Source organism: Nothoprocta perdicaria, unplaced genomic scaffold (assembly GCF_003342845.1).
Source record: "Nothoprocta perdicaria isolate Ctin4 unplaced genomic scaffold, notPer1 scaffold_35, whole genome shotgun sequence".
Classification (NCBI taxonomy): domain Eukaryota; kingdom Metazoa; phylum Chordata; class Aves; order Tinamiformes; family Tinamidae; genus Nothoprocta; species Nothoprocta perdicaria.
Window position 1 is genome coordinate 915,914 of NW_020455588.1, and position 20,591 is coordinate 936,504.

The 20,591-nt window shown below is 36.7% G+C and overlaps 1 protein-coding gene across 1 annotated transcript in view; it reads right to left on the reverse strand.

The window, feature by feature from the left end:
* FAM172A (family with sequence similarity 172 member A) overlaps positions 1-20,591 on the reverse strand; it is a 141,154-nt gene that overhangs the window by 54,369 nt on the left and 66,194 nt on the right. Inside the window, exons 5-6 of the mRNA XM_026044093.1 lie at positions 14,413-14,529; positions 11,022-11,106 (exon numbers count right to left, since the gene is read on the reverse strand). Coding sequence (XP_025899878.1) covers positions 11,022-11,106; positions 14,413-14,529 — 202 coding nt within the window. The remainder of the gene's footprint in view (positions 1-11,021; positions 11,107-14,412; positions 14,530-20,591) is intronic.

Consider the following 20,591-nt stretch of genomic DNA (forward strand, 5'->3'; position numbering starts at 1 on the left):
TAATTATTATTAGCTATTTAATATTACCTACTTAGGATGATTTAAGCAAACAAAAATGGTGCAGATATGATGTTCTAGTCTAAAAATACTATTATTTATTCCAGAGACTCATGTGATCATGGGCCTTTAATGCATACATGCAGGCAGGCATCTGCTTTCAAAGCCTAAGAGGAGATGCTGCTTGGGAGGTTTGTGGCACTCTGCCTTAGCTGAAGAAATAGACTAGTTGAGGAATATAGAGGCTAGAATAAACTCCTCCTTAAGCCTACACGTGCTGCATGGAAAGCCTCAGTGTTACGGAAGACATCAGTTCAAAAATGTATATCATTGGTCATTTCTGGCCAGTTCTAAATCAAAATTAGTGTTTCTAAAAATTATAACTCTTTTTTTTTTATCAAAACAGATATAATGCTCTCCATGAACTTAACATTTTAGACAGTGCTATGATGGATAAAGATGAATGAAATCACTGGGCTGGAAGTTGGTGCTTGCCTAGGGCCAGTGACCCTGACCTGATTGCACTCAGTCTGATAAAACAGAGAAAAGTCTCAGCCAATAATATATATGCTTGGTGCTTCAAAAGGCTATGTTCTTCAAGGTAGGGAGAAATCGTAACAAATTCAATCAAGAGAAGATATTTGAACAGAAATTAATTAAAAATATTCTTAACAAGTTTGTTGGATGACCAAAACCCCAACCAGAGAGCTTTAGTCCCAGTTCACTAGAAAAGTGAAATCAGTCATTAAATTAAAAAAAAAAAAAGCGAAAATAGGTTGTTATCAGTGTAAAAAGATGATATGGAAACCTAAAATTATCAAAGGAGTACCAAGCTATGGCTCATAGACTTGGTAAAATGAAGTCCTTTCTTTCATACACATATAAGAAACATAGTTCTTAGCAAAGATGGACTGGGTGAAACTGTAAATAACTATGTAGAAAAATTCTGAAATCATTCAATATATATTTCTCTTCTATATTTACAAAAGATGGCAAAGTGTGTGATGAAGTACTTTCTATTTCATTCATTGATATCTACCCAGGGATAAATATTTCTAAACTAGTAGGCTTGCAGAGTTTGCATTCAAGAATCATAAAACAGCTAACTGGCCACTCATATTCAGTTTAAATCAACTAAAAAAAAAAAAAGCAGAGAAATTACATAAGAATTCAACTTTCAGAAAGGACTAGCTCCATAGTTAGCCTGGCATAAATCTTAGGAAAAATAATGGAAAACTGGGTATATAGCCTCATAAATTGCTTCCATAGCTACCATGTACATGGAGAATCAGCTTTTCTGATTTTTTTTTATTGTAACCTTTTTCTCTCCCCAGCAGAAATACTCTCCTTTAGGGAAAACAAACCATATTCATTCAAATTTTGCTTGCAAGTCATTTGCTCGAGACTTATGATTTTCAACACTTTCCATTCCATTCAACTGATATGCATTTTTAAGGGTGTAATGCTAAAGTAGGACATGGTATCCTCATCTGAGACTGTAGTAGTATTGACCAGAATGGAGAGGTAACTACGGAAGTTTCATAGGCTACATTTCCAGTATCAGACTTCATTTTCTGTGGGCATTGCGACACGGCTAACTAATCGTAGCTTCTGGAACCAAATTCCCTAAGTCTTTTTTTGGTGGAATCTTTGCTTAAAAAGTTGGTCCTGAAGTTTTATGTTTGCAGAGAGGAAGATAAGGGTAGCTGCTGTCTAATGGTAAAGCTAGTGAAGTTTTGAAGAGACTGCCCAAGGAGGATGTGATTCCCACAACAGGAATACTGAAGAACCAATTAGATGGACAATTGCCAGGAAATGGCATATAAATATCTGATCTTGCCTTAGGCTGCTGCATGAAGGAGATATATGCTAAAAATCCTTTTCAGACTCACAGTCCTACGATATTGGAATGTATTAATGAAGCACTAAGATACAGAAATATAATTAGGTGAAGTGAATGCGACTTAATGGAAAATAAGTTTTAAACAAAGTCAGTTTCACTCTTTAATGAACTGGCATGCTTAGGTTAAAAGGACTGATATGCAAATAGAATACACTATTTTTTGTCTGACCTTTGATGTATTTTTCTGGAATATTCTGAGAAAATGAAGACAGGATTCCTAAGGATTTTTGTCTTCCCTTCTTTCCTGCAACTGCATCCTGTTCCCCTCAGATTTCCTGTGAAATCTCTGGAACAAGGACCCTATACATTTTGAGTTATTCTGGAGCCTGTGGTGTTTGGCTAGTCATTCTTCTCAGATGCCATGCATAACACCAGAGCCACTCCTTTTTGTCCTTCAATGAAGACATTAAAAAGTAACTTCTTCTAGACTGCTAACCATTTTCACAACATTTGGAGAAACATAATTATAACTGAAATTTCAAATTAGGTAGAAATTGATCTGTGTTTCATAAATTCAGAAGGAGACAAATGGCACGACTACAGAATTCTTGTTTACTTGGGAAAGCAGGTTAAAACAATCAGTACTATTCAATAATCCTAAGAACTTGCAAACTAAGTAATCTGCAAATGTAGTTGTCATGGAGAAATTATCATTTAATAGAGACATTACTGATAGAGTTTAGAGGGGTTGATACCAGTCCTAAGGATATTCAACAACATAGGAAGTAAACAAATTCCCTGGTGTCAAAAAACAAAAAATATGAATACAGGCAGACAGCTTATGAACAAGGAAGTATTTTGTGCGTGTGTTCATCTCTTTTAAAATAACTACATGCAACATTTTGGAAAAATACTTCAGAAATAAGACAAAGAGCAGCAGTTCTAAAACGAGCGTCAGAAGAGGGTGGTCAAGCTCCTTTATAAGTGGACTCTACAATATGGTGATCAAATGGTCTAATGTTACAATTGGTTGATAAAACATAAGAACAGGTATTGAAGATCTGTGCGTGCATTGTGTGGATGAGACAAAGATAAGTCCATTTTTAAAAGGAAAATTTAAGAGTGAAGAGGCCAAAGAATAATGTATAAAAGTATTTGAAACCTTGAGAAAGGAGCTTTCAGTGAGAGATAAAGAACTTGATCTATGTGGTTTCTCAAAAAAATCTGAGAGTTGACTTGATTTCAGTAAATAATTCACAAGAAGAAAAACTACATGTACTAAATGTCTCTTTAACTTAGTAAAAAAAGGCATAGCAAGAACGAATGGCTGAATCTTAAACTAGCTAAAGGCAAACTGGAAAGAAGCTGCTCCTCTTAAAAGTTTGACATATGACATAGGGAAGCAAAGAATTCTCCATGTCTTGAATCCTTCCAATCAGAGAGTGAATGACTTTCTGGAAGACACATTTTAACCAATGCAAATTATAGATTTCAGCATAAGCACAAAATGTTAAGACCTTTAAATAAAAGTGCAAACTAGGTCATTTAAACATCCTCCCTGGCAGAACTATGTGCTTTTATTGAAAACAACAACAATAATAAAAGATGAAAAGTTCTCAATTACAATGAAATATTTTTAAAAAATCATACCACATTTGCAAATTTGGATTCTAACAGAAAATGCAAGCTAAAATGTGACAGGTTTTATGGATATTATGTCAATGTGAAAAAAAATAGATTTTGGATTACATCTTTCACAGGCCTGAAGAGGCTCATAGTTCTAGCAGAATTCTAGCCTTTAGGAAAAATAACACTGATGTACTGGATCCCATCTCTAGAGACATTCTGGCTTCCCAGAAATATCGAGCAAAGATGGACAACACATTTAAAATAATTAAGAATAAGTGGATGCAACTTGGAACAGAAAAACTAGCATTTAACTTCAGTACACAAAATAGCTGCGTCAGAATTTACTGAGGCACACTCACTATTGCTGGACTGGAGCTTATTGATATTTCAGAGGAGATGAAAAGTCAGTGGTATGGCCTTTTTTTCTGGGTATAGAAGATGTACTAAAACCCTCTGATTAATATTTCCTATTTGAACTGAGAAGCGGGGAAGGAATTGCATTAAGAAATGTGGCGACAAGCCATGATCTAAAGAAAAAGGAGGTGGATAAATATCTATTTCTGCTAGGCATATTCTGACATGGTCTTGAGAATTAAACCAGTTTGAATCCCACCTTCATTTTTCATAAAGGATTTTCATAGGGTTAGAAGACAAAGCATAATTTGCTTTAGTTGTTCCCCTCCCACAGACAAAACTAGTGCAGATTGAACTGATGTTAGATTGACTTTTCAGCAATAATTAAATTATACTTATCACAGCATCTTTAAAGTGCCATTTATGACACTTTATGACAGTCTAAACTGTCATTTGGAAATCTTCAATAAAGTTGCATTTGCCTATTCTAAACACAAATATATTCATTACTCATTGTACTGACACTGTGCTTATAAGGACCAGAAAGGGGTAAAAGTGTAAGTATCTTAACAACACACCCATGCAGAAGACAGACTGCTCCCAATATCCTCCTTGTAGGATTTGGCTTGCTTCTGAATAGGCTCAGATGAAGCATAAGGACAGAACTCTGAGTTCAGAAGGGCTCTGAACTCTGAGGTTTGCAATCACACATTGGAATAAGACTTAGGACAGATGGGAATGTAAGAAGATCTAAGGAGACAATAGTAAACAGCGCTGGAAGCAGTGGACACAGCAGTCAAAGATTTTATAGGAAATATCTGGCTGTAATAAATTACATTATTCATTATTATCACAGTTAAAGCCAGCCTCAGGAACTCTGCAGCAAACATAGATCATTGCAACTAGTTCACTGTACCCTAAAAAAATGCAATGACAAATGGTATATTTGAGTACAGGTATAATTATTGATTAAAAAAAAAAAAAGTTTCTCTAATGTCAGTACTTCTCCAAATACGTATTAGTCATTTTATTGAACAGTTGATGAATATGAGTGTTTTATCCTAAAAAATAACAACCTCACCATATATCAAACATCTGATTGCTCACAGAAAGTTATAAAATTGATTCCTCTCACCACTGCAACATCTTGTAATTCAAGTCAGTATTTCCAAATTCACATTTTCCTTTCAGAGGCTCTGGCATTCTGGAAAAGAACCTGCAAGGTCTTTCTCGTACGTGTCCTTTCCAAAGCTCGGAGCAGGGAGGCTGCTCGCCCCACGCCGTACAAGCTCACCGCCAGCTCAGCATTAGACATGAAACAAAAAGCTGCCTGAAACACCTGAGGCTGAGCAGGAGACCAAAGGAGGGCTGCTTTGAAGAACAGGGAGCAGGTAAAAGCTACTTATCTCCACACTAAGAAGCCAATAGTTAAAGTTGGTCTTAGTGCACATGTACAGCAGCTGCCAAAGCTGCTGCTAAGATCAACGGATCCTTCAAAGTTTCCGTAATAATTTCCAATCCCTGACTGACAACCTAGAGCAGGAAAAATTGAGTGTATGGCCACTCAAGCCAGCATGTGAGGTCTCACCATAAAGCTAAGAAGCAACCTTCACAGATTCCTGCTTCCCTCTGCTTGTGCTACTAATGCTACAGGTATCTTAAAACAAATTACTTGGCTATCTTTTCTCCTTAGTAAAAAGCCTTTATTTACAGAGGCACAAGAACTTCAGGCCATAGCATGAAAAGAGGTCTAAAGTAAACGCTGATTACTATAATCTTAATCTCCACAAATGACTACTGAACGCAAATATAGCATTTTTTAATGAAATGGATAAACTGTCTGATTTGCCTTATTGTCATTGCCATATACATGGTTTTGTATTTATTTCTTCAACTACTAAAGTTATTGGATGCCTACCACTGCTCATAAAACACTAATGGCAAACTACAGTATAAAGCTCTCTTCATCAAGCTGATTAAAGAGTAAAAAGTCAGAAGAGTTGTTAAACAGGACTGAAATGCATCACGGGCACAAGCCAGGTATGCTTTGAGTGCTTTATACGGCTTAGGGCTGCCTTCTCTCCTGTTTATTATGAGTGAGATTCATAAGTGTTTAAGAGTGGCAGTTTAGCGTGGTATAACCACGCTTTTAGCTCAGGAAAAGAAAGAGAGAATAAGAAGTTGGTCCTTTGCTATGGCTGTCCAAACTTTCCTTGTGGAATTAACTCCGAGCACAGACTCTCTAGCAGTGTGGAGCCCAATCCATTTCACTGGGGATCAGCCTGTTTGGGTGCCGCAGCCTGCACAGCATGCAGGTCTATGGCACAACGTCGCCTTTTTATAGAAATACAAAACTGAACTTTTGAAAAGTGGGCAAAAGTCAGCTGCTAAGGAAAGCTAATAAAACTCACCCCTGGAATCTGATGGATAAAGTCCTGGTTTCACTGATAGCAGCAGAGGCTCTGGAGCAAGGGCTGAATCTGACAGTTCTGCACAAGTGTGTACAGGGGGTTTCGTTGTGCCTTTCCTGCTCTACAGAAAAGGCCTCTGTATCAGCTATGCATTGAGTTGCTTGGATCAGTGCTTTTAAACAGATCTAACAGTCCAGAATAACTTTACCTAAATTTACAGTAGCCCTGCGGAAGGATTATTGATGCTATTCTATTACTCCACACAAAGCAGCCTTCCCAAGGGGAACATTTAGTATCATACTTCTTGTCTTGATATTAAATCAGACTACGGCGAGGACTCAAAAGCAGCAGGTAACCAGCTTTCCCTGCTTTTCTCTGAGCCCTGCAGAATCACATTTCTTATTTGTTTGCAAGTGCAAGTCCCTTGTACTTATCTCCCAAAGAGCCCCCAGCCCCAAGGAACACAGCATGTTTAACACGTGCTTTGGCTTTGGCTATGGCTATGGTTAAATTGAGAGGCTCGCCAGACGACAGCCAACTCCTTGCCAGGGCAAGCTCTGTCAGGCAAAACATTCACATTTTGGTACCACAAATAGATGCTCTCGGGGAGGCAACACTGCTTTATTTTCCACTAGTCGGAAAGACGCACGTTGGAACAGCCCAGTGCAGCCCAGGGAAAACTGAAGCTGCATCAAGGGGGAGCCAGGTTCAAAGGCCTCAAGAAGGTAAAGCAGCAAGACAGCCACTTTCTGAACCTCTGTGCAATGTGAAGGGCTGCGTTTCTGTGCTGACAAGTGCAAAGCTTACTGCTTTACCTGATCTGGGAAGACTGCCACTCTCTCCCCTCCGCACTCAGGCATCCCATGCATTAACTCAACCCTCCACAGTCGCCAGCATATCATCTATGTTACACATAACATAGACAGTTCTCCTTGATGGCACTAAGAAATAATATCTGTCTTTGAATACCGTTTAGAGTTAAAAGCCTAAAATTGGTCCCCAGCACCTCCAAAATGGCTTCCAAAATATCTTCCCCTAAGATTAAATTTGTATTTCTGCAGCCAGCCTGAGTCCACTTCGTTTAGCTACATTAATTTTTGCACTTCTTTTTATACTACTGAAATATATATTCAAGGCTAAGCTCTTCCTTGAATAGAGTTTTTCTTGATTACCGTCAACACTCTACTCCATTGTGTCATCTTGTTTGTCTTTTGATGTTATAATTTCCTTATTTTACAATGTTTTAATTACATTGACTGCAACTGTTTAAAGAATAACTAGTGATTTTGGAGGTCAACTAGAGAGACTTTGAAAGGATTTGATTAGGCAATTCATTTCTTCTAGCGCTACAATAACTTTTATTATTTGATTATGCAAATAAGTGTTGGTGCACTTTGGCAAAATACTGCAAAGTTTAGTCTACTAAGAAGTCTGCTAAACAAAAAGCTATCGTTGGCAGAAATACATGAGCTAAGAAATGCACCCCATGCAACCACTAAGGTGCTTCCTGTGAGACACCCTAGGATAACATCACTCAGGAAAACTAGGGCCGTGATCACCTGGGAAAATTTGCTACCACCTGCTGTGAAAGCTTCAGTCACACCGACTCTATTGGAATTACACTGGAAACTAGAGAGGGCTGTGAGCCACAGAAACAACAGAAGGGATCTCCAGGGATCTCCAGAAGGGATCTCTCCTGGTAAAAGATATATAGCTTGGGAAGGGAGATTCTTCTCTTCTGGTTGGGAAGAACAAGACAGGCTAACAAGGAGGAGAGCTGTTTGACCAACAGCCTGAGCAGGGGCTCCAGATCCGACAGGAGACATTTGAGCTAGTACAGACATCTCTAATAATTCACGGAAAGCTTTTTAGGATTGCAGACACCATATAGGATAACTGGGTCAAATGGGAGGTTTTAGAAGATAATCTCTTTTGTGTGCTGATAACCTGTTGCAAGAAGACATTATGCGATGATGCTAGCATGTAGCCAAATCTGAGACAGAGCAAAGACCGTGGAGATGGGACCCTTGCAACACCCCGGCTCTATCCAGAAGGAGATACTTAGGCCACAGGAGGGATTTACTGGGACTTGCTTTCCCCAATATTGTCTTTATCATTGTTATTTTTATGCCTACAATGTTTAATTACTGATGAATATTTATCCCTTTTTTTTTTTGTAAGTAAATAAGACATGAATGAAGTATGGCAAACATCTTAATTACTTAATAATGTTCTAATCAAAAGCTTGAACCACTCTGTCTGGAAATGCAAGTTGTTCTTCCAGTTTAACAGCTGTTTGTTTTTCCTCTAGTACTTGGTAAGGAAAATACAAGCAAGACACTGTGACATAACCTGAAATATGGATTGTTCACACACCAACAGAGGTTTCCTACAAACCTCAGAACGCGAAATGGCTGAAGATCAGACCCTTTATGGAAACACTGGCTCATGAGTATTGACAGTTATTTCTGAATCTACTTCCCAGTATGAACACAAAGCAAAGCTGAGAAATGTTCTGCTTTCTAACTAAAAAAGTGAAGGGATTCTGCAAAGATTTATTTAAAAAAATCTCTTGTTGCTCTCGCTGCTCTCACTGCTATTCATTTAAATTACAAGGGCAATGCTGCCGGTATGTTAGTGTGGGCTATTTCAGTACTGCAATTCTCAAGAAATAAGTAAAATAAAATTTCCCACATTAATTACCAATGCTCCTACATCAAGCAACATGTCCTCAATTTATTACAAATAGTTATAATGCAGACTTATGCCATTGTTCATATAAAACCTGTAGGAATTACTCGCTTCTTCCTCTGTAAATGTCTTAAAAGAGATGTTCACGTAAGAGATGGATACAAGAAATATGAACAATAACGAGTAAACTGGCAATTCAGTAATAGTCACACAAAGCCATATTATTTAAAAATATGTTTACTTTTAAAGAACCCAAATGATAATAACCAATTCATATTTAAATCATTATCCAAACTCCCTTACAATGTCTGCTAAAACACCAGCAATCTGAATCTAGAGACATTACATGTACATTAATAAAACCAGAAAACTTTTGCAACTGCTACCAGCTAAAATCCTGCCCTAACTAAATTATATGTTTGTCAATGACTGCAGTGGAGCTTGGATTTCTTTCAGTAGCTTCTAAACATTATGCCTACTATGATCCTTCCTCAACAGAAATGTAATATTCAGACTTATTTATACCCTCTACTAAAGGGTTGGTTTGCTTTTTAAATAACAGATAGGACTTCTTTGTATCATATGTTTTCATTATTTTTATGAGATGACTACAAAGAAAGAGAACAGAAGCACCAATGGAAGACTTCCAGCAATGGCAATTGTACTGTAAATACTTACTAATTGCTATCCAAGCCCCCACCTACCTGACGAAATTGACTTCTGTAATATGTACTATAGCACAACAGGCTCACACACACAATTAAAAGTTCATTATTTTCTGAAAAATTCTTCCATGAAGCAGTATTTTTCTTTCAAATTTTAGCAGTCTTCATAAGGCACAAGAAAGCTGGTATATAAACTTGGAATCTAAGAAGCTTTTAGCAATATTAACTTTCCCAGTGCACTGAAGAATGCCATTTCATCCAGTCTGTACAGAACCGATGATCTGCCTGGTTAGGCCCCATGACCACAGCACAAATGTGATTACAGGTCTCTGGTCGTTGTGAGCTCTCAAGTAAAGCACAACTACATTTCCCAAGCCTTAAAAAAACTCCGCTGTGAAATAAACTTCATCTGCAAGGTTAGATCTCATTAACTACATCACAGATCTAGACAGGTATGAATCTCTTGTCAAATCACTTGTCAAATGAACAAGTGCTTCTTAGAGAGCGAGGCCAAACAGCGTCTCAGCTTTTAAATTAATATTGTATGGGCAATATGTTCCTCTGAACCTGATTTTCTAGAAAAAATATACATAGAAATATATAAAAAAATGCTATCTATGACTTCTAGGAAATCTGATAAAACATGAAATTTCAAAAAAAGCTTTCTGTATTTTAGATGACTTTACCATAGAGATTTGAGATTTTTCCTTTCCTGTCACATTCACAATTTTATCTAATTTCTGGATTGTTAGTAGTGTAATAAACACTAGTGTAATACTAGTGTATTTATTACTATAGATATAATATAACATAGTGTATTATTATACACTAACAAAGTGTTTCTTATATAATTTCAAGTGTCTCAAGATTTAGGATTCACAAATGAAATCCAGGAACTGAGCATTTCCAAAACAACAGACATATCCAATCAAGATTCTTGGATCTGTAAGACCAAGATCTATAAATATATTGCTATCTGAACCAGATTTATGTTGATCAGAATTCAGGAAAGTGTCTTAATTCATTCACTTGTAGCTTTCATAAATACATTTTCTTAAAATGTTCTTCTTGTCTAAATAAAGTTAGATATTCCTGGTCTACAGAAAGTTAGATATCTATAAATCACGAATTTCCCACTCCTATATATTTTTTCATAAGCTTCTATTTATTATGTCATTAATTCACTAAATCCAAAGAGATGACTACAAAATATAAGCAAACTATAAGCAAATAGAAAATTTGAGTCCTAGGCAAAGTCAAAAATAAAGAGTAAAATTTATAAAATTACAGCACTTAGTCAGTCATATGTTTTCAACCATAATCAGCCACAGAAGGTTTAAAGGACACCGAAAAAACACAGTATTTTAAAATGACCAAGTTACTCATGGGCACAAACCCATATGTGCTCTTGCTGCAAATGAAAGGACATACCTGCAGAGACACGGGGGCAGTCTGGCAACATGGACTCTACTGATGTATCCAGCGGTTCTGAACTAGACACCCAGTTACAACAGTTCTGTAACAGCAGACAGGCAAGTTTTTGGTAAGCCAATAACTTAAAGCAAAAATAAATAGCAGTCTTTGAAAGTAAAAGCAATGATCACATCAAAATACTCAAACTCACCCTCATTTAAATTGCAGTCCCAATGCAATTTACTGAAATTTAGGATTTTTCTGAAAATGAAAATTTCAGAATGAATTGGCTTATTGATGCTACCTGATGCTTAAATACTGTAGTTTCATATGAAATAGGCAAAATAGTAAAACTGCAATTCAGGAATGAAACAGCAATGTGCTTAAATAGCATGTGTGTAAATGCTGCTTTGAGCATGAATGAACTTAAGCAGGTGACTGGACCAACAGGGGCACTTCAAGCTACTGGTCTCCGTATTTGTTAAATAACTACTTTTACAAATACTCAGCCTGATTGCCTGAAAAAATTAAGAGGTCATAATTTTCAACATGTTTTGAAGGAATATGCTGCAGAGAGAATGGCTGTAAAATTACTAAACAAGAAATTATAAATGAGTGAAATCAAACAAAACAGCAGATTAATATCCAAATAACTGCCAATATGGCTAAGATTAATTGGTATGGAGATTTAAAAATGTAAACATTGATCTTTGAGGAACTATGCTCTGAGAGCATTTACATTTACCTTTTGTTCTCAGATCTCTGAGTTGGATGACGTTTTTAAATATTTTACTCTAAATGGAATCTATTCAGAGAAGACCATGAATTAAAGTATTAAATAATACACCTTTAATAAGGTATGCTGAAACTATTCCAAACCTATTGAACTGAAGATTTAATTATAAAGCAAATACATTTTTAATAGGATTGTCACCTGAACTCCAAGATCTACATGTCTTTACTTATTACAAATCTCAGTTTTCCCTTACGGGAAGCCCGATTCACTTCATTAAAGAAAAAAAGAAAATGGTACAACTTTTTTTTTTTTTTTTTTGGAATGAATTTTCAGACAGATTTCTTAAAAATCATCCCATCAATCATGATTGTAAAAATAGCCTATTGCTATTCTGGTAAACAAGCATGTATTGTGTATTTGTAGATGCTTGCCGCCCTAGTTGTGCACCATGGAATCCGTCCTCACTGTGGAAAGATCCTTGACTGGTAGATCAAGTGTCTTATTGTATTTCCTTAATTCATTCTGTCTGGAAGAAGATGTCAGCTGTGTTGCAGTGAGGAGAGAATTTCAAAGGCTTCAGTCCCCACCAATAAAGGCCGAGGAATGGCTTTTGAATAGATTTGTCAAGGCAACCCTACTGTTCTGGGACCAGGGAGAGCAGGAACAACATAAAGGAAGGGTTGCTGTCTGAGATTAGAAAGTGAAGTTCACAAAGCATGGCAGATTTTTGTAAGAAACAGCAGATCAATGAAACTATTGAACTAGATGGAGGAAAAAAAACACATGAAAACAAACACCCTATCTATCCAGTAATGCAACTTTTTAGCAAAAATGGCAAAAATCGTTGTACTTCTGTTTCACAAAGGCTTTAAGGTTTAAAGTAGATACACATTTTATAATTTGCATGTATAATTTTAATTAACAGCTGAATGTGAAATTGCAAATGTAAGATGGTAGAAATTATAAAAGTAGAATTTTTATGAAGTATTACATTCATTTGAAATAAGTAAAATTAATATTAACTACTGATAGAATACTACATCAGAGAGCTGGAGATAATACAGAAGATTAGCAGACAATTAACCAGCTTTTATATACAATGTGACACTTGCCTGTAAGAAATAAGTATTCTCGAAAGCAGTGTCAAGATATGTAAATGGATGATTTGTTTTATCATTCATCGCAGCTCCTAATAAATTCAAAAATCATGACTTCTATAGATACTAAAAATAGGCCACCAATGATACAGGAGAGAGAGCTTCAATGAAGAATTACTTTTTTAACAATTCATTCTTTCAATGACAGCAATTAGCCCTACAGACAGGCAGCGATGAGGTGTATATTTTAATTATTATTCATTTTACCAGTAGCCTTAAACCTGATTAAAGTAGGAGATATCCAGGTGATATGCTAGTCTTAATACCACTCAGCCACACTTCACATACGTAAAATTCTTCTTTCTTATAGGATATTTTCAATGCTAATGTAAGTTATGACACTCCATCCACTTTTTAGGCCATTAATCATTTAACTTATTCTTTAACATCTACTTTCTGCAAATGAAATTAAAGGTAATGCACTTGTCTTATTCAGAGCAAATGCTTAAAGAAAAATGGAGTTGTCAGATTCAAATTACAGGATTTAAAATTTTTAGTTTTACTATATAACATATATTTTAAGGTTTTGATTTCCCGTAAAGAAAATGGGGATTTTTCTGACAGAGCCTGTAGGGGTTACCATTCTTTATATTTTTAACATTTAAGTCAGAGCTGTCAGATTGCATCCCAGGTGATTCTCTATTCCCATCAGTCATGGCCTATAAAACTGTAAGGTTAAGTCAGGAACAGACTGTCTGTACACTACGTTTCACCAAATCCACAGGAAAAAAGTCATATATAAGGGAAAGTCCAGGATAAACAATTTTATATAGAAACCTATCATTTTAACACTGTGAAATGGGAATCCAGAACACTCATCTATGAGCTTCATTTGATCTGGAAAAGGGATTCATAAACCAGAGTATGGCTGGTCTCACTTTACAAAATCTGTTTTTTAATCTCATCGATCCCCTACTTAAGCATTAAAATGAATAATGAATGCATTCCATCATCCTTCAGCCAAGAGTGGCTGTGTGCGCTTGCTGGCCATATCAATTGATAATCAGATAATCTTGGACCAACTAGTCATTACTCTTGGACAGTGGTAAAAAAGAATATGCTGCCTTTCCATCAGAAAAATCTCAGAGCACTTTAGAAGCTATTGCATCTCATAAAGCTGCTGGGAGAAAAAATACTTTGCCATGAGTACAAATCAGCAAGCTGAGCCATGAGGAGCTGCAAGGGTCTTTTCTGCCATCACCACTAAGATGGGAGCAGCACTGAGGAGCACAGAGAACCCCTAGGATGTTGCTCCATTACCAGCTTGTGCTATTATGGCACATATTTCTATGTTGCTGTACAGGCAAAAGAAGATCTGGAAAAAGATTCTTCTTGTTTTTGACTGGTAATTTTGAAGTTCAAAAATATTTCATCTCTATTTTAGGGGCAAGATTAAACACAGAATTTCTACCTTTCTGTAACTGTACTCTCATATCCTAAAAGAATAGAAGAGGTATTTCTAGAGTCTTATACAGACACATCCACCTCTAGTCTTCAGAAAGAAAACAAGTCTTACCTCTCGCATCCATTCTCGAATAGTTTTGCCAGCTTCTTGATGCCACACATTGTGAACAGAGTCTGTCAACGCCACAGCAGTTACCTTATTCTTTACTTCTGCCTCTCGTTGAATCATCTGTTAAAAAATACCGGCTTTAAGTTCTTTCTTTCTACTGAATAGCGTCTGCTTAGTCACAGATAATGATCCTAAATTAAAAAAGAGAGAGTAACACAAGTTCAATACTTGACTTCACTTGTTTTAAAGTTTATACAAATCCTAACAGCTCTAGAAATACAGAAGGGCCTAATATTTTTGATAAAAGAAATAATACCAACTTTTAACTGACTGAACTATTCAGTCCTATTATTTTCCATGTGGCTTGACAATTCTAGGATTAAAGGCATCATAGTGAAAAAATGGAAGATTCCCTGAGGACACCTTTTACAAGTTTCTCCAAGTTCCTATTTCTGTGCTTCAGGGAAGCTGGTACCCGTGGTTCACTGTAAGCTACTCACGACTATCATCTACTAATTTTCAGTAGATTGCTGTAGTTTTTCTGATGTACAATCTTTGACTTGTATTTTTTTTCTTTTTCTATCCAATTTAGCTACCTTGTGCTCCCACCATGGTCCCAAAATTCTTTGTGGTCTCTTTCATAGACAAGCTTACCCAGCTAACACCAGAGCCTCTCAACATTTCTAGGATATTAAAGAGCCTCTGTTGTTAAAAAGGACAGTATGACTAAATAATATTAGTACTAAAACCAATTAAACGATTGTTGCAAATAACACGAACGAACTGACAAAGATGCTGTAGCTCTATTTCACAGCGCTGTTCTGAAAGATGAAAGGGACTGAGAAAGAATAGTTTGATATCAAAGAGAAACAAAAAGGTTTTAATCTCCTGACACAAGTGACCCTAATTTGTAACACTGGATCAAAGAAAGTATAATGAATTACACTTATAAAAACAGCATTTTGAAACTTGTGTCTCTATCACTATGTTTGTTGCACTAAAATTAATGGTTTTCCTTTTACATAAAATGGCAACACATACCATTTTTTAAACTAGATATTTTTGTTGATGCTGTAGTAACTGCTTTTCAGCATATAGACTGCATCCGTGAAAATGCTGCTATAAAAAAGACTTTTACAATGGAGATGTGAAAAGTATTTTTTTGCAGCAGCAACTGAAAGGAACACTTCGATGGAGATTCTTGATGCAAAATTAGCATTTACTAATTACCATTTGCAATCTTGATTTCTTTAAAATATCACACACATAAATCTTTTTCAGTAAATCCTATTACTTCAAATTCTGTGCAACTACAACCTAAACATTATTACGATGTTCTGAACTATTGTGCCTTGCCTTTTGTTTCCATTATGTAGATTTTAAAATCAGTGTAATGCAATCTTTTAAAGGAAAAAACATACATCATTATTGGCCAGGTAATATTTAGGTAGAAGTTCTCATGCTAGATAAAATTTGGGGTTTGTCTACCCCAGCATCTTATCTTTGGGGTGGTCAGTTCCAGGTGAGTAAGAAACTGTTGGAAGTTTCAGTCTTCCTTCATTCGGAAGCCTTTCCACAGATTTAGTTTTTTTAAAATTAGGTACCCTCCTGTGGGACACATTTAATTTCTAAGACTTTTGGAGGACAGGACAAAACAGATCACAAGTTTAGGACAAAATAGCATACATTGTAAAAGAATGAGCTTCACTGAGCGATAACACAATGCTGGCGTTTTCAGTTTGAAGTCTAGGTTTCACTTTATATAAAGATGTACAAACCAGATTTTTTCCTTTAACTGTTAAAAAACTTGTCTGTCCCCTTCCCCCCCTTTTTTTTTTAAACCAAGAAGGAAGAAATACAGAAATATTCAACTGAAGAGATGAAAATTCAGTGGAATGCAAACTTCCACAACTCCAGTACGAAATCTTCTATTTAAGCACGAAGCCTTACACAAGAAGAACCAATCTCTCACTGTGATCTTCAGGCAACTGAAAGAATAGTCAGTGACTCTGTTTAGCGGAGGACAAAATCCCAGAGCTCTAGAGAAAGGTGTAGCCTGAAAACAAAGATTCTTATCAACATTATAATCCCCCTCCCCAAAGCTATGAAAACATGGCTCAAGCACTCCTAAGCGTTCCTTTGCATCTCAGAGGGCTGGTTTACTCAAGCCTTCAACTAGTCTCTTTCGTAGGCTCATTACTAATATGTCATCTACAATGACGTCCCTGTGATTACATCAGGCTCCAAATGTAGGTCCAATTCTGCAAAATACATGAAAATATTGATTTTTTAAAATGCATTATTGAAAATAATGATCACCAGGCTGCTCTCAATAAAACAGTTTGTGCACACTAAGCTAGGGAGCTAATTTACAGACCTCCAGCTACTTAGCATTATGTAGAAAGTGTCCTATGCAGGCACACAGCACACTAGAAACATCCTTCTCCTGTGTAGCTTTCTGCCACCTGAAAGTGGAGCAAATAACATTTCACAGCACAAACTTAAACTCACCAGCCACCACTTCCCATGACTTAACCAGAATAATCAGTATCATTGTATAAATGTGGGGGATCATGTAGATGCGTATATTGAGTATGTTTAATAAAGACACTCTCCATATTTGTGTTAATGTATTAGCACTGTATATTTTTGCACTTACTGGTTGCACCAACTTGCACAGAATACTGTACTTTAAATCGGCAACCCAGACCATATCGTTGTCCTTGAAGTACATACACATATGAATTACTAGGAACTGTTATTGACAGAAACTTGATATCATCCCCAGCTCATTCTGTCCCAGTATGACTCCCTGAAATCTTCTGAAGGGTTGTTCAGTGAGGAAAAAATGTTCATTCTGCACTAGAAGTATTTTCTTTTCTCAAGCTATTTTGTCTCATATTGCTGTATCAAAAATTAGCTATCCTGATCACCTGAGAACATCATCATTTTCTTCAGACGACAAACACAGATGTGTGCCATCACTCAAATCCATCATTCTCAACTTCCCCATTCGGATGTAAGAATCAGGAGGCATTGATCACCATCTCTTCCTAATCTTTCTTCACAGGGCACACACAGCCTTTGCTTTTCGGATCACAAGTAAGATGGGGAAGAAGGTAGTGCTGATAGTTTTGATCTTGATCAAACTGATGAGATGAACATCTGCCTGCAACCCATGGTTTAAACGGCCCACAAAGATGATGCTTTTTATAGCCATCATGACAGTTATACAGTGAAGAAATAGGCCCTACTTGACTCTGTCAGTGTAAGGCGTAAGTAGCAGTAAATCACATATAGCATGGACTGAAGAGCCAGAATGGGAAAAGCTGAACAGGAAAATACAGCCACGGAATCAGCTTCAGACACTATTAGTACAGGGAAAAAAAATCCCAGCACATGATTGCCAGTGGAGAGATGATCAGCAGACACAACACGTACCGCAGGAATGCTCTACAGTAGGGATCAGGAGCTGGGGGGACCCAAGCGAGAAACCAATAGTCTGTTTTTCTAATGCGTTTGAGACACACCTAATAACCAGTGGTGCCTTTGGGTTCAATGTTACAACTTTGAGGGCTCGTGCCTTGTATTATCTTGCAGAATGCAAGAGATCAGTAGATAGATTAGCCAATCTCTATTGAGATAGTAGAGAGATTGGGGCTGACAATGTGAGTTTTTAGGTACCTCAGACACACCACTGACTACAGTCAGGGCAGGGGCTTGCCGATGCACCACTGGGGTAATGAGGGACTAAATGGATCAAATGAACTTCAGTTACATAATTCTTTATGACTAAGCCAAAAAAAATATTGGTAGGCATCCCTTCTTTTATGAGCTTACTTTGGAAAAATAAACAAAACCAGTACATTGAATGGAGCAATAATCAACAATACAATCTTCATTTTAAAAAAGAATTAAGTGACTACGTCCAACTTTGAGTGACACCAAAATGTCCCAACATTGGCAAGGCATGACAAACCCAGAAGACATCTACTGTAACAGCTCCAGTTCTCTGTTGATAACAACATAGAACTACAGATCCAGGTGATGCTTAAACACCATATCTTCATATAAGGGATCATACTACATCCTTTGGGAAGATACAACCAGATTATATATTTTTGCCACAAAAACTTCAACAGTTAGTAAATGCTCCAAAATCAACGAATATATAGCTCACGATTAAAACAAACGTACTTACCTTATCTAAAAAAAAAGAGATCTGAGTGCATGCCCATGTTAGAAATTAAGAGAGCAGAATAAAATTGCAACTATAAATTAATGCTCAACACAAGTTTAATACTCAGATGCTGTTTAAGTTTGATGTAACTGTATGATTTCAAAGGACGCACATTCTAGCTTCTCTGTGAGGTTTTCCATATTCTCATTCACTAAGTAGCAGAGCACTGAAGGACCCAGATTGCAGTCTGGATCCTCCAGACTTTTCCAATCATCTTTTCTATTGTGAAATTTCAATTTTAACTGGAATGTAGGGCTTGAGGTCCCTTCTCTGCTGGGAAACTCTGACAACAGGAAAGGTATCCCTAGGCTGATCAGATAAATTTTATCTTGATGTTGGTGGTGGGACTGTCCAGCTTCCACTTCCACCTTCTACTTTTGCACACACACTTCTTAGACCTTGGCCTAAGTCCTATTCCTTGGACTGTGCTGTGATTAAGGCAGGCTTCCCCAACCTTCAGGCATCCCTTCTGGCCTTAATTTGTAGGAGATCTTTAAGAAGGAAGAAACAATGTTATCCTCTTTCACAGAATTCCATGACTTGAAAAAAACTTAAGGAAGTAACAGTAAAATTTATTTTTTTTTGTAATACATTTACCATCTCACTGTTGCTTCCTATTTAATTCCCTTATACTGGTAAGTCCTAGATCAGTGTTCACGACGACAAGTTAGAAAACATTCAGGCATCTTTTTGAAAGTCATCTCTATCCAGATGGTTGAAAATTTGTTCCTTCACTTTGCCAGGGAAAACGTCAATGATCTATTCACACAAGTGGTAGACTATCACTTACATAAGCAAGAAGTTGAAATCCCTTAAAACGCATCCATTAAATTCAAATATGTTAATTACCTATTTATTGGTCAATTTAATGACAAGTGATCTACTGCTAAGCTGCCGTAATGTAAGATGACGATCTCTTCTCTAGTTATAGATATATAATTACTATAACTTTATAATGACACATGCTACTTTCATCATGTATTCTGAGTGCACGAAAAAACATCTTACACATGTATTACCTACATAATTCATTTAGTGTACATATTTTTTAAAAAGATTATAAAATAATATATTTTGTATACAATATTTTGTAGTATAGTACTTCTTGTACAGGGAAAACATGAAGATGTTTACAGGCAGCCTCAAGGTCTGATCTCACAAGCATGAGAATCCACTCGTAGACCAGGCAGATTGGCCTGTGGGAGTAACTCTTTGCAGCATCATTCCCATACCCTCTATAGTTACTCTAACAAATGCAAAAAGCTCGCACATTGAAACTTCTGTGAAAAGTTCAAGAAAGTTAGAACATGCTACTTGTATTTTTATGGGCTCAAGCAATCAAACCAACCTTCATCACAATGGATTTAAAAGTTTTTGTGGGATTTTGGGGATACTTATTTCTCTCGGTTGCTTCTAATTAGGAAGGAAGGGAAATGGATATGATAAGAACAGGAAGTGTCCCCAAATTTCACACACTCTTGAACTTTTTAGAAAACTTTTCACCTACTTCCCCTGTCTTCCATTGCCATTTCAGTTCAGGCATAGTGTTTATATGGGCCGCACTAGGCTTTAATGGGGATGTCTACAGTAAGTATTTGGCTTGGAGCAAAAATAATTTTTGACGCAAATCCTCCATTGTCTCCAGTTGCCTCATACTGGTTTGAGTTTTTAAGAGGTTTTGGCATGTTCAAACTGAATGCCTTTCACAGGAAACTTAACTGGCACTGCCACTCCAAATGTGTTCAATGACTTCCAGCAGTGGAGCAAATTTTCTGCAGAAATTCTAGTGAATCAAACAGCATTAGTTGGACTCTGAAATATTTGCAAAAGTAATGTTAAAGGGAAAGAGAGAAATCACTCACCAAGACAATTTTTCCTTGATGCTTTTGGAAGGACATTTAAATTCTTTCTTAACTTCATGTACTCTCTCGGGAGCTTGATA